Source organism: Amia ocellicauda, chromosome 1, assembly GCF_036373705.1.
Source record: "Amia ocellicauda isolate fAmiCal2 chromosome 1, fAmiCal2.hap1, whole genome shotgun sequence".
NCBI lineage: Eukaryota > Metazoa > Chordata > Actinopteri > Amiiformes > Amiidae > Amia > Amia ocellicauda.
This window is the reverse complement of record NC_089850.1, coordinates 53,997,801-54,011,650: the sequence shown is the minus strand read 5'-3', so window position 1 is coordinate 54,011,650 and position 13,850 is coordinate 53,997,801. Positions and strand designations below refer to the sequence as shown.

The window sequence follows — 13,850 nt, the reverse complement described above, 5'->3', positions numbered from 1 at the left end:
TCTTGTATGTTGATGTCACTCTCTATTAATTTGAATAAAGTTTTGGGGAATGTTGGCTAGCATTCCTCTCAGTTAAACCACACTGACAAACAATGATCTGATCTGTGCTCATATTACCATTCCCTGTATAAAAATGCACCTGGGAGCCATGAGGTAGGTCCAGGGGCTCTTGGAGGATCTACAGAATATAAAGACCTAATTAATGGTTGCTCCCAAATAATATAATTTATCATCAACAATCCAGGTCTTCCAAAGGGTCTGATAACTGGGAGTTCATAAGGAGGCATCCCAAAAATGATCAGAATTGTCTTCACTCCTGTGATGTCTCTCCAGAAATGCAGCCGAGGATTAAAAGTTAATAGTAACTCGATCTCTACACTGAATGCAATTTGCTTCCTCGAGAATTAGAAGAAAGAATTTGAATATAACTATCCTGAATCTGTCTTTCTTTTACTCAAATGTGGAGTGTCATGAGGTGATATGTGATACTGTATGCCCATGGGGTGTGGGGCCATGGGTAATAATTGAAGATATGTAGGGGTCTGTGGTTAAGGTTAAAAGTTAAGAATCCCTGTATTCATTGCTTTTAAATCAATGGAAAAATAGAAACCAAAAATAAATAAAGGAAGATGTAGTGTGGATATGTAGCTTCACCTGGTTTGGGTTTTCCGGAATGGAAGGAACGTAAAAAGCACATCACTGGTCACAGACTTCAAGGAGATTTCTTTTCAGCTGCGGTTGTGTGGTAATATTCCGCCATGAATTTGTACAACAGGGACACTGATTTACACAAACTGCCGATCAACCGTTACAGGCCTGTTTGATTGCATAGAAGATAGACATTGGGACACACAGCATCAGGAAACCAGTCAGTTGCTGCAGAATGCCTCTAACACGATCATGTCACATTTGAACAGGAGCTTCACTGAGGTGTTCACCATCACTATTCCCCCGCAGGCTTTCCTCATTGGAGCCATGAGGAAGGGCACATACCCTGTTCCCATGAGAGATCATGATACTTCAAGACCATTGCTAATCTTGGTCTGTGAAGCCAGGCCATAGAGTTCAACCTATTGAGCGCAACAAAGCCATTTTTACTGGAGTTGAGCAGAACTACACCGGGTGCATAAAAGTCCAGTGGACCCAGAGAAACGTCAGTACAAAAATAAATGGGGATGTGTCTGAGGCAGACAGCTTGTCTCTAGAGTCTGTCAGTGACTATGGTACCATAAATTGTTGCATTTGCATGTTTTCCAATAGGCCAGAAGACTATTCTATAAGTTCATGACCAGAAAATATAGACTAATATAAAAACAATCTTAAACAGAAAGATTTCATGAGGGAGACGACCCTAAATCCAAGGGGTTAATTCCCATCATTATCAGATATTTAATCAGATATGAATGACTTTAGATACAAGTTCTGATCCATGTGTAACACTTTTGAGCAGATATAGAATGATCGTTGTGGCCGAATATGCCATTGGTAATTAACTCCAAACTAATAATTAAACAGTGTAGGATAATTAGGGCACGCAAATTATTTTAATTGGAGTTTTCAAGGCGAGTCTCTTTCCATAAGCAAAATGACAGACAAGTTGATTCCCAAATCTTAATACATAAATCCTTGTATACAATTGCCGACAGTAAAATCAGATAAACAGTTAAAGAAAACAGACTACCCTTTTCAGCCCTCAGTTCCCTTAATTAAACAAGTTATTTCCCTAATTGATCAATAACTTCCATGTGGTCCCAGTCTGTCAAAATTAGCTATTTAGGATAGGGGTTCTCCAGGACAGTGAATTCCACCATCGTGGTCTTGGTCTCCCTGCCCACCTTCTCTGTGGAGCCCTGGGACCTTGCTTGCCCTAACAGGCAATGCAGGGTCACCGAAAACCTCCTCCAGAGGGCATATGCGGCTGAAGCCCAGACAGCTCACATGCATAATATTCAGGGCTGGTTCGCCCATAGAGCAAGTGTGTGTGACCGCACAGGGTGGTACTGTCTCCAAGTTTATTAAGCTTTCAAAACTAAGGTTGCATCATGGCTGTCTCGGCAAGTAACCAATCAGACGCATCATGTACGTTCTGTAATACTGAAGTTTGGAAATGTTGTGGAATCATCGTGAAACTGAAATATAGGTAAAATACACCAATCAAGTACAGTCCGGTTTCTGTGAACACCATTCAGTGCATTCATAATCACCAAATGGACCTCATGTGCAGCTTACGGGGACCAAACTGCACTATTCCAATGGTCTGATCTGATTTTATTTTGTCCCATCAATGAATGCATTGATGACAGTCAGATTGGTTTGTTGCAAGTGGTGCGCTCAGCTTTTCAAAACTAAAGCTGATTTAACTCCCTTCGCTCAATAATGATTCAGCAGCGACTGAATGGACTGGCGACAATATCTATTGAGCATGAACTGCCTCAACAGCTGGATTTAGTAGACTATATGTGCCTTTGCAGAGAGAAAAGCCAGGGAAGGTCTACTTTATTAGTGGTAAGAATATACATTTGCTTTCTTGCTGTCTGGTGAATGTTTTGGGGGGAGATAAGAGCAGCGGCACAAATCAAGTGTGAAATCAAGAAATCAAATGAATGTGAAACAAGTGTTAAATGTATATAAACAAATACGTACACTTAAAGAATAAGACCAAGCAAATTAAGTGTTAAATTACCATGGGTGACAGGAATATGCTGCCACGAAATCGTACAACATATACACTCACAACACGGCACCAACCGTTACAGGCATGTTTGATTGCATAAAAGAGACATTGGGACACACAGCATCAGGAAACCAGTCACTTACACTCCTTTGTTTTGGAATTAAGCAGGGAGGATAAAGGGGAATTAGAAAAAGGTTCTTGTCTGGCATATTCAATACAACATGCTTTCATCAATACTTTCATACTAAATCAGAAAATAGGTTTGCCATCCTCCAATATTTCAGTGGGCCAGACCTCCAAACCAGTTAAACAGCCCCTCTCACCTGCCACATTTTAACAGGAGCTTCACTGAGGTGTTCATCACCATTCCCGTGCAGGCTTGAGTCTACCTTTGGCCTCCCCATGCAAGGTTGTGCAAGACACTGGAGGTCCCACAATGGACAAGGTAAGTGATTCATTTTTAGTTTATTTTCCTTCACAGGGTAATCGGTGCACACTCTCCATCGGGAAAGTCAATGTACATTTAAAGTGCAGGGCATGAAGTCTGCACTCCATAGAAAAAAAAAAACGAGTTACAATAACTAATTTCTATATATAAAAACACTTTTAAAATCCGTCGGGGCAGTAAAACTACACTAAACTAGCCATAAAGATCAAAACAGAAAGGAAAGATCCTAAAACTCTAAAAGGCAGTATTAAAACCCTACCCTTGTCCTATAATCTCAAAGAACAGAAATAAACAAGAGTCATGGCTTCTTGTGTCACCAGAGCAGCACGAATCGTGTCCAGGTTAATCCTTATGCTGTTCGTCTCTCCACCATGCTATATTGTAATCCGGGACTACTCCCTCTCTTTCCAGAAGCATTCGGCTGACTGGTCCGGGACTGGCGCTTATCACTGATGAACTCCGGGAGAAAAAGCAGGGGAGACTCAGAAACAGCACATGTGAAGGGTAGGGCTCGGTCTTCTAGGTTCTCAGACAAGATTCTAGTCTCACCACCCCTGCCAAGCCAGTCTCTCCCTCCAGATATCAGCGCCGACTCCGGACAGAACTTCCCCCTACCAGGCACCGTGGGACAGGAACCACCATGGATCTACAGGTCCTTACAAACTAGCTCTTGATTTGATAGTCAGCAGACCAGACTATTGTGTACCACAGGCAGCAGTGCAGAACACAGTGAAATGGCAGGCACTAGTGGATGGAATCAAACCGTTTCAAAATCACTTTAGGCCACGAGTCTCAATTAAATATGTTGCAGGTAGACACAATATTACATTGCTTCTGATTTCCCCATGTCCACCGGGCTGCTGTGTGCTCTCCCCTTTGTTTTCCACATTCACTGGCTGTAAAGCCCTGACGCACTCCAGCTACAGGTGTCCTCAATGAGGGAAATTAGGGCACAATTAAACAAAACCAATTCATAACATAATTACTCCAAATAAACAATGAAAATTATATCCGATACAACAAAAATACATCAAGATATCAAAAATAAAAGCCTAATATAAAACAAATATGAATACACCCAAATTAATAATAAACCATGAATGCATCTCAGTGATACTGGGTTTATCGGTTGAATGTGTAAGAAATCTGATGTGTAGACTATACACCATAGGACCATGGTGAATCAATAAGATGTTTATTGTATAATGGAAATAAAATAATATAGAGAAACAAATGACAGAGATATGGAGGATCCCCAGACTCTGCGAAGGTTCTGAGCCCAGAGGAAAAATATGTGTGGTTATTTATAGATCAAGACCTCAAAAGCAAACAAAGAAAAGTCTGTATATGGGAATAATTAGAAAGAATCAATGAATACGCATTAAATACTGATTAGTATGCAAGGCTAACAGTTTATATTGGCTACTGAATAATCAACAATTTAGTTAATGAAATATGTCATACGTTTTGGTACATTTCCACTGCACCACTTCTGTAACCTTGTGGTCAACTCTCAGAAACAACATTAAGGTCCATTATCAATATAGCCATGTTTACCTCATCCCCTGAAAGTGTCAAGGCAAGATAAATAAAATGTTTTGAGAACTGAGTGTCTCTGTCTGCTACAGACTTCTCAAGACACAGACGGAAAGTCAGATACACACAGGCCCTGTGTGAGCCAAAATGAATTAATATGGATAAGTTTAATTTACACTATATGGTCAAAAGTATGTGGACACCTGCTCGTCGAGCATCTAATTCCAACATCATGGGCATGTTCACGGGGGCACTGTCATGCTGAAACAGGAAAGGGCCTCCCACAAACTCCTGCCACAAAGTTGAAATGTCTAGAATTTCATAGTATGCTGTAGCTTTAAGGTTTCTGTTCAGTGGAACTAAGGGGCCGAGCCCGAACCATGAAAAACAGACCCAGACCATTATTCCTCCTCCACCAAACTTTACAGTTCGCACTATACATTCGGGCAGGTCGCGTTCTCCTGGCATCTGCCAAACGCAGATTCGTCTTTCGGACTGCCAGATGGTCATAGACGTAGGTTTAGGGGGTGCGGGGAGGATGTGTCCCCCCCAGTGTTGAGATAATGTTACATTGTCCCCCCCAATAATGTGCCCGGCTCCATAGGCATAGTGGATGCATGATCTTAGGCTTGTGTGTGGCTGCTCAGCCATGGAAACCCATTTCATGAAGCTCCCGATGAACAGTTTTTGTGCTGACGTTGCTTCCAGAGGCAGTTTGGAACTCGGTAGTGATTGTTGCAACGAGGACAGACAACTTTTATGCACTACGCACTTCAGCACTCGGCGGTCCTGTTTTGTGAGCTTGTGTGGCCTTCCACTTCGCCACTGAGCTGTTGTTGCTCCTAGAAGTTTCCACTTCACAATAACAGCACTTACAGTGGACCGAGGCAGCTCTAGCAGGACAGAAATTTGATAAACTGACTTTTTGGAAATGTGATATCCTATGACGGTGCCACATTGAACATCACAGCCCATTCTACTGCCAATGATTGTTAAATGAGATTGCAAGGCTGTGTGCTTGATTTTATACAGCTGTCAGCAATGGGTGTTGCTGAAATAGCCGAATCCACTAACTAGAAGGGGTGTTCAAATACTTTTCACCATGTAGTGTAGTTGCTGATCAATACTATACATTCTTACAAATGTAAGAAGAGATTAAGCTGAAACATCTTGCTCTCAGACAATTAGGGGAAACTTCTGAATCCGATTTCGGGCTGCTGCATTTAATTATTTCTCTTTGCTCTGCAGGGATTGGTTCTTACATCCTAAAAGCCACTGATGAAATTATTCTGAAGTTCACCACATGGTAACTCCCAGGGGAGTGCAGCTGAGCACGTGCTATGCCATGTCTACCTTAAAGAGCCTTTAAATAAAGGTTTCCACTGAGGGCAGTTCCTGACAATAATAGGGTGGTACAGGCCGGATTGTGAGGCAGTCAATTATTTCCCCACTTTTGCACACACGCCAATTTGAATTTGCCTGTTGTTGTTTTCAGCCCAGCTCACCAGTACAACCAACATCACCAGAGTGTGAGAGATGAGGACAATAGGCAGCCTGTATCCTCTGACAGGTGAGGCCGTCTGTTTGTCTTCCTGATCACAAGCCCAGAGTGCACACAGTAGAGGGATCATAAAAGACTGAAAGACTGATGCCAATCTCAATTATAACCTCACAATAACACCAAATGATGACATAAAGCTCAACTACAGCAATCCAGATCCAGGATAAATATTGTGCAACCCCTCTTGGCACAATATGAAATATCACCTGATGAAGGACGTGGGTGAGAACAGGAGTGTACTATGCATTGTTAAACACAAAAGCTAGGGTAAGTGTACCTATTAAGCCCATGTACCCATTAAGCCTACTACCATGTTTGACTTCAAATAAAAAATGTATGATATGTTCTGTTGATATCACCACCAATTTGTTATTTGCGTCACAGTTTTTTTTCAGCCAATATTTATTAAGATATGGTTCATCAAGTGAATTTCAAGGTCACACAGTGTAGCCAGTTCAAGAATCAAACTTGTAAGAAATAATTGGCTAGTAACACTCACCTACATGTATTAAGGAAGAAAATGCAGATCACAGCATACAAGTACAGCAAAGGCAAAACTGATTGAAGACTTGATAAACAACTCAATTTTTATGAGTTGAACCTCTGTTCAGCCCCACCTTCCAGGGTAACCACCTCACCCACCAGAGTAGACAACAGAAGCTAACTAATAGCATACAAGGTGACAATGGAGCCTCACCTGTACCTCTCATGAAGGTGATTCAATCACCACCCCCCAAAAAAACAGGTTAAACAGGCTCATCACTCATCTGTGTCAATAGCTTTTGCTATGCTGTTGATACAAGAGACCCCCTACCCTAAGCCAATTGTGTCCACTTCCTATGAATCAGGACAACACCCGAGGACATTTGGAGACACTGGCATTTTTACTATGGTGGAATTTCCCCAGCTTCAGATTGTTTCATTCCTGACACCAGACAGAAATGCGATAACTGGGTGGGGGATCTCCAGCTCTATAGTCAAGGTGATATAAATACCAGTGAGTAGTGCAGCTCGCCAATGATATCATCTCATGTGCTCCTGCAGGTTTGAGATAAGAGAGGACACCCCACTGAAGCTGAGTGAGTCACATTAACCCCTGCTGACAGTGACTGTTTTTATTTACTGCTATTATTATTGTAATTATTATTATTAATGGACAAATAAGATTCTCACTCTTCCAATCTAGCAAGCCTCAGCCAAGGGAACATGTTTACTGGAAAAATAATGATAATTATTTTATTATTTTTATTATTATGTTGTATTAGTAGTAGTATTATACCCACTCATGTTCCTCTAAATGCGTCCGTTCTCTATTTAAAAATGCTTTCCAAGGGCTTGAAGCAGTTTAATGCTCATTGCAAAGTCTGCCCTGAGAACAGCTGTGGTGAATTGACCCTCGCCTCCCAATTCCTAAAGTGTAATTGTTTTGTTTAAATGCCATGTTTTAAATTCTGCTTTTATTAATATAAACTGTCCACCCACTTCCTAACAAGATTTTGAAATCAGAATGAGCGATACGGACTCTCCATAGTTAAACAACAACAACAATAACATCAACAAAAGTGCATTTTTGCATTGTGCCAGAAAACACATTTCATTGGCTGGTTTTGTGGTCCCAATCAAAACGATACCTGACTCTGCACAGACGAGACCTCTAATATGTAATTTGTCTTATAGAAACCCTTGACGATTAACAATACGTTTTCTTCCTCCTCCTCCTCCTCCTTGTCTTTACAGGTGTCGGGTGTTACATCCCGGAGCCCAATGAAACCATCATCCTGAGGTTCACCACCTGGGATTAGAAATAACTGCAACATCAATATCTATCCACCAGAGGGCACACTTTCCCAACCTCCTCAAAATTAAAATTACTCAAGTGGCCATAAGCATTTGTAACAGGTGTGTCACTTGTGGGTCTTCCTGGCTGCTTTGTGGCACCGATTGATTCTTTCAGCTTCCAATTTTGTTAAAGTGTGATGCCCAGATGCACAAGATTGATCAGGCTGTAGTCGGTTAGGTGTGATGCCTTGAAAGATCTTTTCTTGCTGTATAGTCTACATGACACTGTGATTATGATTTCCTGCTAAATTGGCTAATTTCTTGTCAATCAGTTTCCATTGTGATTTCAGTACAAGGCTGAGCAGAGCTTCATACAACAGTTTTCCTAAGGAATTGGACATTTCCCTTTGTGACTGTATAAAAGAATCACATAAAAATACTCAACAGGCATACATTAATATGAGCTGAATGTCCATCAGACCAAGATACCAATACTAAGAAATTCACCAACACAGTTCAGTGATCTGCAAATCAAAAACACCTAGAACCAAATTCATTGAGCTTCATAAATAATATATGGCAGAGACTGACCTGGACTCTCTGGGGAGACTCTTGTCAATGGCATCTGGTATTCAGGCTGGTGTCAGAAGGAAGAGCTAAAGGCACTTGTTCACACCGCCAGGACAGACAGCACTCAAATTCAGTCTGTCGACCATAGCACTCAGTGTATCTCTCTGGTTAAAACAAACTCTTATTTTGTAACTGCCTTGAATGTCTCTGCTACTGTTCTAAAGTGAAATAAAATGATACTGAAGACAATATTGTATGTTGATGTCACTCTCTTTATTTGAATACAATTCTGGGAAAGTTGAAGGCTAGCATTCCTCTCTGTTAAACCACACTGACAGACAATGATCTGATCTGTGCTCATCTTACCGTTCCCTGTATAAAAATTCCCCATGAGGCCCATGAGTTTGGTCCAGGTGCTCGTGGAGTATCCATAGAACATGAAATAAATAATTAAAGGTTGCCCCCGAATACTATAATTTATCAGCACAATTCAGGTATTCCAAAGGGTCTGATAACTGTGAGCTCACAAGGAAGCATCACAAAAATGTTCAGATTTGTCTATACTTCACTCCTGTGATGTCACTCCAGAAAGGCAGCAGAGGATTAAAAGTTACTAGTAACTCCATCGCTACACTGAATGCAAATTTGTTTCCTGGTGAGTCAGCAGAAAGATTTTGAAGATAACTCTCTCGAGTCCTTTCTTTTACTCAAACTTTTATTGGAGTTTCATGAGATGACATGCTATAAGTGAGGTGGGGGGCCCCATGGGTAATACTTCAGGATCTGGGGGCCGGTTTGTGGTTAAGGTTAAAGGAATCCCTGCATTCATTGCTTTTAATCAACAGAATCAATAAAAAATAAAAATAATGGAAGGAAGATGTAGTGCGGATATGTAGCATCGCCTGGTTTGCGTTTTCCGGAATGGAAGGAGCATTAAAATCACATCACAGGTCACAGACTTAAAAGGAGACTTCTTTTCAGATGCGGTTATGTGGGAATATGCTGCCATGAATTCATACAACACATACACTGATTTACACAACACGGCACCAAGTGTTAAAGGCGTGTTTGATTGCATAAAAGAGGGACACACAGCATCAGGAAACCAGTCAGCTTTTGGAGTACTAACAATCCTTTGTTTCAGAATTAAGCAGGGAGGATATCATTTAAAATATTTTATTAAGGTAACAACATTTTAAATTCCAGTTTGACTGCATGTCCTTCATACTTTGGAAATTCAAGTTCTGCCCCAGACAGCAAGCCTCGTGTACCAATATGACTAATCTGGAGTCAGTACGATAGAATTGCATCTCCGAACGCCTCTTCCTGCTTCAGATCAGTGACAACAGAGACGGTATAAAAACCTTGTGTGTTTCGATAATGTAGACAGAAGCTGCTGACAAGATGGCTCCGACGGTGACACTGCTCCTCTCCGCTCTGCTGCTGCTTCCAGTGCTCCTTGCTCAGCCAGGTAAGAGATCCCACGAGACTCAGGACCTGACAATACTCTGTTTCAGACAGAAGGGGACACACAGCGGAGGGGCCACATCGATATTACTCTGACAACAACAGTGCAGACTGATTGGACAGCAAGAAAAATGATCAGTAGAGAATAATGCAGTTTATCTAAAAATGTTTTCACTGGGTATAACTTTTTCCTTAATGTCACCTGAGATTGTTTCTGTACATTCAAAGTAATTCAAGTATTCACATAAACTCAAAGGGTGAAAGGCTGTATGTATAAAATGAACACAAGCCCTGTGTTTTCTGAGGGAAAACACAATAAATCACAAATCCTTTTACTGGGTCTGTCTATGACCTGGACTTACAGGCTCAACCATGCCTTTCTTCTTTTACAGACACAGACTATCAGGTCACACTGGTAGTGCAGAATGCCATCAACAGAAGCCCAACGCTGAGATTCAAAACCACCATCCCATATAGGGCTGTCCTGCTGGGGGCGATGAGGAAAATAAACAAGGCCAACCCCAAAAAATTCAGGTGTGGACAGCTGGTCGGGAAGGAGGTGTTTACAGCAAGGACACAGAAATAAGAACTCCAATATACCAATCAATGTCCAGCAGCGTGACTTTGTATTATTTTGAAATTACGGTGTATGCAGAAGTGCCAGCATACTGAAGAACTTGTACTACCATATCACTTATTGATTTTCAAGAAAGGGGAAAGTAAGTGTAGCAGCTGACCAATCACATCACACATTTACACACTTACATGAATATAACAATGAAGAAAAAAGACACAAATAAGGTCGACACAATAAGAATACTGTTAACATTAAATGAATATACATATATTCTCTATATTACACAGAATATTAGAATTACACTTGGTATGTGTTGAAATTCGAGAGATGGAGTTTTTAACTGTGCATTCAGCAGCTTTACAATGCAAATTATGAGGGACCATGTACATCCACTGTGTGCTCAGGTCATATACTGTATGAGGGGGGAGAGGTGGATCTGCTCTATAGCCAAGTTTATATAATTACCAATGAGTAGTGCAGCTTGCCAATGACATCAGCTCATGTGCTCTTGCAGGTTTAAGACCAAAGAGGACCCTAACTACGGCCCTTTCCTGGTCAGTGTGAACGGAGTGGCTGGAAGCAACACTGATCACACTTACTGGGAGCTGCTGAAGGCCCCTAACACCCCCCTGGATGTGGGTGAGTCACACTAACCCTGCTGAGAGAGACTGTAGCTGCAGTTTGCTGTGCTGAACCTGTAAACACATATTGACCATGTAGCCCTGAAAGATCTCACACTGACAGCCTGTCTACGTCGCCGTCTCCTTTTCTCTTTTCTGTCTCTCCCTTCCTATACCAGCAATCACTAGCACCATTTGTGCTGAGCTGACATTTGCATCTATGCCTCTGCCATCCGGGATGCACACTATAGAGGTTGATAAAGTAGTAGAAGTCAAATATTTAAAGATTTGTTCTCTTTACCGTGAACAACATGTTTTCTTTCTCCTCCTCCCCTTTCACCCTTGTCTTCACAGGTGTCGGGTGTTACATCCCAAATCCCAATGAAACCGTCATCTTTAACTTCACCACCTATTGAATTAACTGCAGTATCAATATCTATGCACCTATCCATCTATCCACTTTCCTCAACTCTCACATATAAACATTTCTCAAGCAGGTATAAGCATTTCTTACAGGTGTGTCACTTGTCAGTCTTCCTGGCTGCTTTCTGGCACCCTGATTACATCTGTCTGCTCTCTGCCTCTCTCTGTGTCTCTCCCTCCTATCTATCCACCGGAGGGCACACTATCCCAAATTTCCACATATTAAAATAACAGCCTGCAGTCTAACCTTAATTAGTGCATTCATGTGTTGAACAAAGAACAAAAAGAAGGAACAACAACAGAGGACAGGAGGAAGAAGAGAGAGACACACCCGGCTGCCAGCTGAGCAGATTGACCACAATTGCTCTGTGTGAGGAGGAGAGGAAATGGGTATTATCCACTTATTTTCTGTAACTCAGCAGAAGCTTAATATTACTTGTTTTAGAATTATAATCAAATATTAATTTTACATTAACTCTGTCACAAATAAATGAATATTGCACACGTGACTTGACTGTGTCTTGCCTCTGAAAATAATCGTATTGAGGTAATAATAACTGGTCTATAAGTTTCAGTTCATCAGTAATACATGGGTAATACTTGAGGATCTGGGAGGTCTGTGGTTAAGGGTTGAGAATCCTTGCATTCATTGCTTTTAATCAATGGAATAAATTGAAACCAAAAATAAATAAAGGAAGATGTAGTGCGGATATGTAGCATTTTCTGGAATGGAAGGAATATAAAAAGCACATCACAGGTCACAGACTTCAAGGAGACTTCTTTCCAGCTGTGGTTGTGTGGGAATATGCAGCCACGAAATCGTACAACACGTATACTGATTTACACAACACGGCACCAACCGTTACAGTTGTGTTTCATTGCATAAAAGAGAGACATTGGGCCACATAGCATCAGGAAACCAGTCAGCTGCTGTATTACTAACACTCCTTTGTTACAGAAAAAAAATTGTTTTCCTCCAATCAGTGGCGATTCCAGACAATGTGTAATGGGGTGGCCAGGGGGGTCCAGTACTTATTCTTGGGGTGGCACAGCATTGGGTGGGGTGGGGGAGGGGGTGATGATGCAATGCAACCCCGGGGAATGGGGGTGACTAAGTGCCATCTGCACTCCAGTTTAACCAGCTGATTGACAGTGAGCGTGTCATCATTTTATTTTTGTACATTTATGGGTATACCTATACTTTTTCTAAATATTTCCTGAAAGTTTTATTCACATCCGTTTGCTTATAAGATGGAAAAAAAGGTTATTTGTTACTAGGCCGTTTAGGAAAAAAAAGAAACTCACATCAGGAAATTCACTGCTGTAAGCCACTGGCGTTCAATGACAGATTAATAATTGTGCATAATTGTCATGCATGGTAAGCAATGGTATAATTAGATTAATAATAATGGATACAATATATTACTGTGCATGCATTTAGATATTATTAGTAATAATTAATTTGTTAATATGCAGACATATATGACACAACTATTTACCAGGGTATCTCTCCTCTTGGTGCTTTATTATCGGTAATGGGTTTTCGTTAGTGCTAATGCAGCAAAACAGCTTGAGACACAGTGAGCTTGTCATGGTGTGACTTCACGCATAAATTAGCCGTAGCTTCGAATGAGCCTGACTTTTCACAGAGGGGTCACTTAAGACTTTTTTTTTACACGCAGTATTTTAACCTACACCTACAAACTACAGATTAAACCTTTAAAGCATGGTAATTCCGCTGTAAAAATTTCTCCCGAAAATTGGAGTGACAAGAGGGGGGGGCCAGTGGGGATGTCATGACTACAGCCCAGCACTCTAAACCAGTCTAAAGCATTTCCACCTTTTCCCACTACATGTCATTACCGTTCCTTACCACTCACTTTTCCCAGCTCCCTTCAATCATTCAATCAACATTCCTGAAACTCATGTGCACTTTGTTCAATCACCCTCTGCTCCCATTCGCCCTGCACCTCCCAATCTTTCCTCATTACTCTGTTTGCCTGATCGCCTGACCCTTGCTTGTGACCACGACCACATCTTTGCCTTGTCTTGATTGCCCTGTTCTGCCGGTACCCGACCCACGCTTGTCTGACCATCCCTCTCAGCACTGCAACTGGGTCCCCCTGTTCCTGTGCCCCATGGTGTGTGACAAGGGTGGTCAAGCTTCATAGCGGGATTAGGGGATTTCTTTTGGT

At 41.5% G+C, this 13,850-nt stretch overlaps 1 protein-coding gene across 1 annotated transcript; it reads left to right on the top strand.

The window, feature by feature from the left end:
* Positions 1-9,869: 9,869 nt before the first annotated feature.
* LOC136753152 (transcobalamin-1) lies at positions 9,870-12,164 on the top strand. The gene is made up of 4 exons (XM_066709019.1): positions 9,870-10,039; positions 10,428-10,569; positions 11,127-11,251; positions 11,587-12,164. Exons 1-4 carry the CDS (start codon positions 9,973-9,975, stop codon positions 11,646-11,648), a joined length of 396 nt encoding a protein of 131 aa, XP_066565116.1. The 5' UTR covers positions 9,870-9,972; the 3' UTR covers positions 11,649-12,164.
* The last annotated feature ends 1,686 nt before the right edge of the window (positions 12,165-13,850 follow it).

Excerpts from the sequence above, each read along its gene's own strand:
- LOC136753152 (XM_066709019.1), top strand. The coding sequence starts at position 9,973 with ATGGCTCCGACGGTGACACTGCTCCTCTCCGCTCTGCTGCTGCTTCCA. Across the intron at positions 10,040-10,427 it reads AGTGCTCCTTGCTCAGCCAG|ACACAGACTATCAGGTCACA; the intron begins GTAAGAGATCCC and ends CTTCTTTTACAG. Across the intron at positions 11,252-11,586 it reads TAACACCCCCCTGGATGTGG|GTGTCGGGTGTTACATCCCA; the intron begins GTGAGTCACACT and ends TTGTCTTCACAG.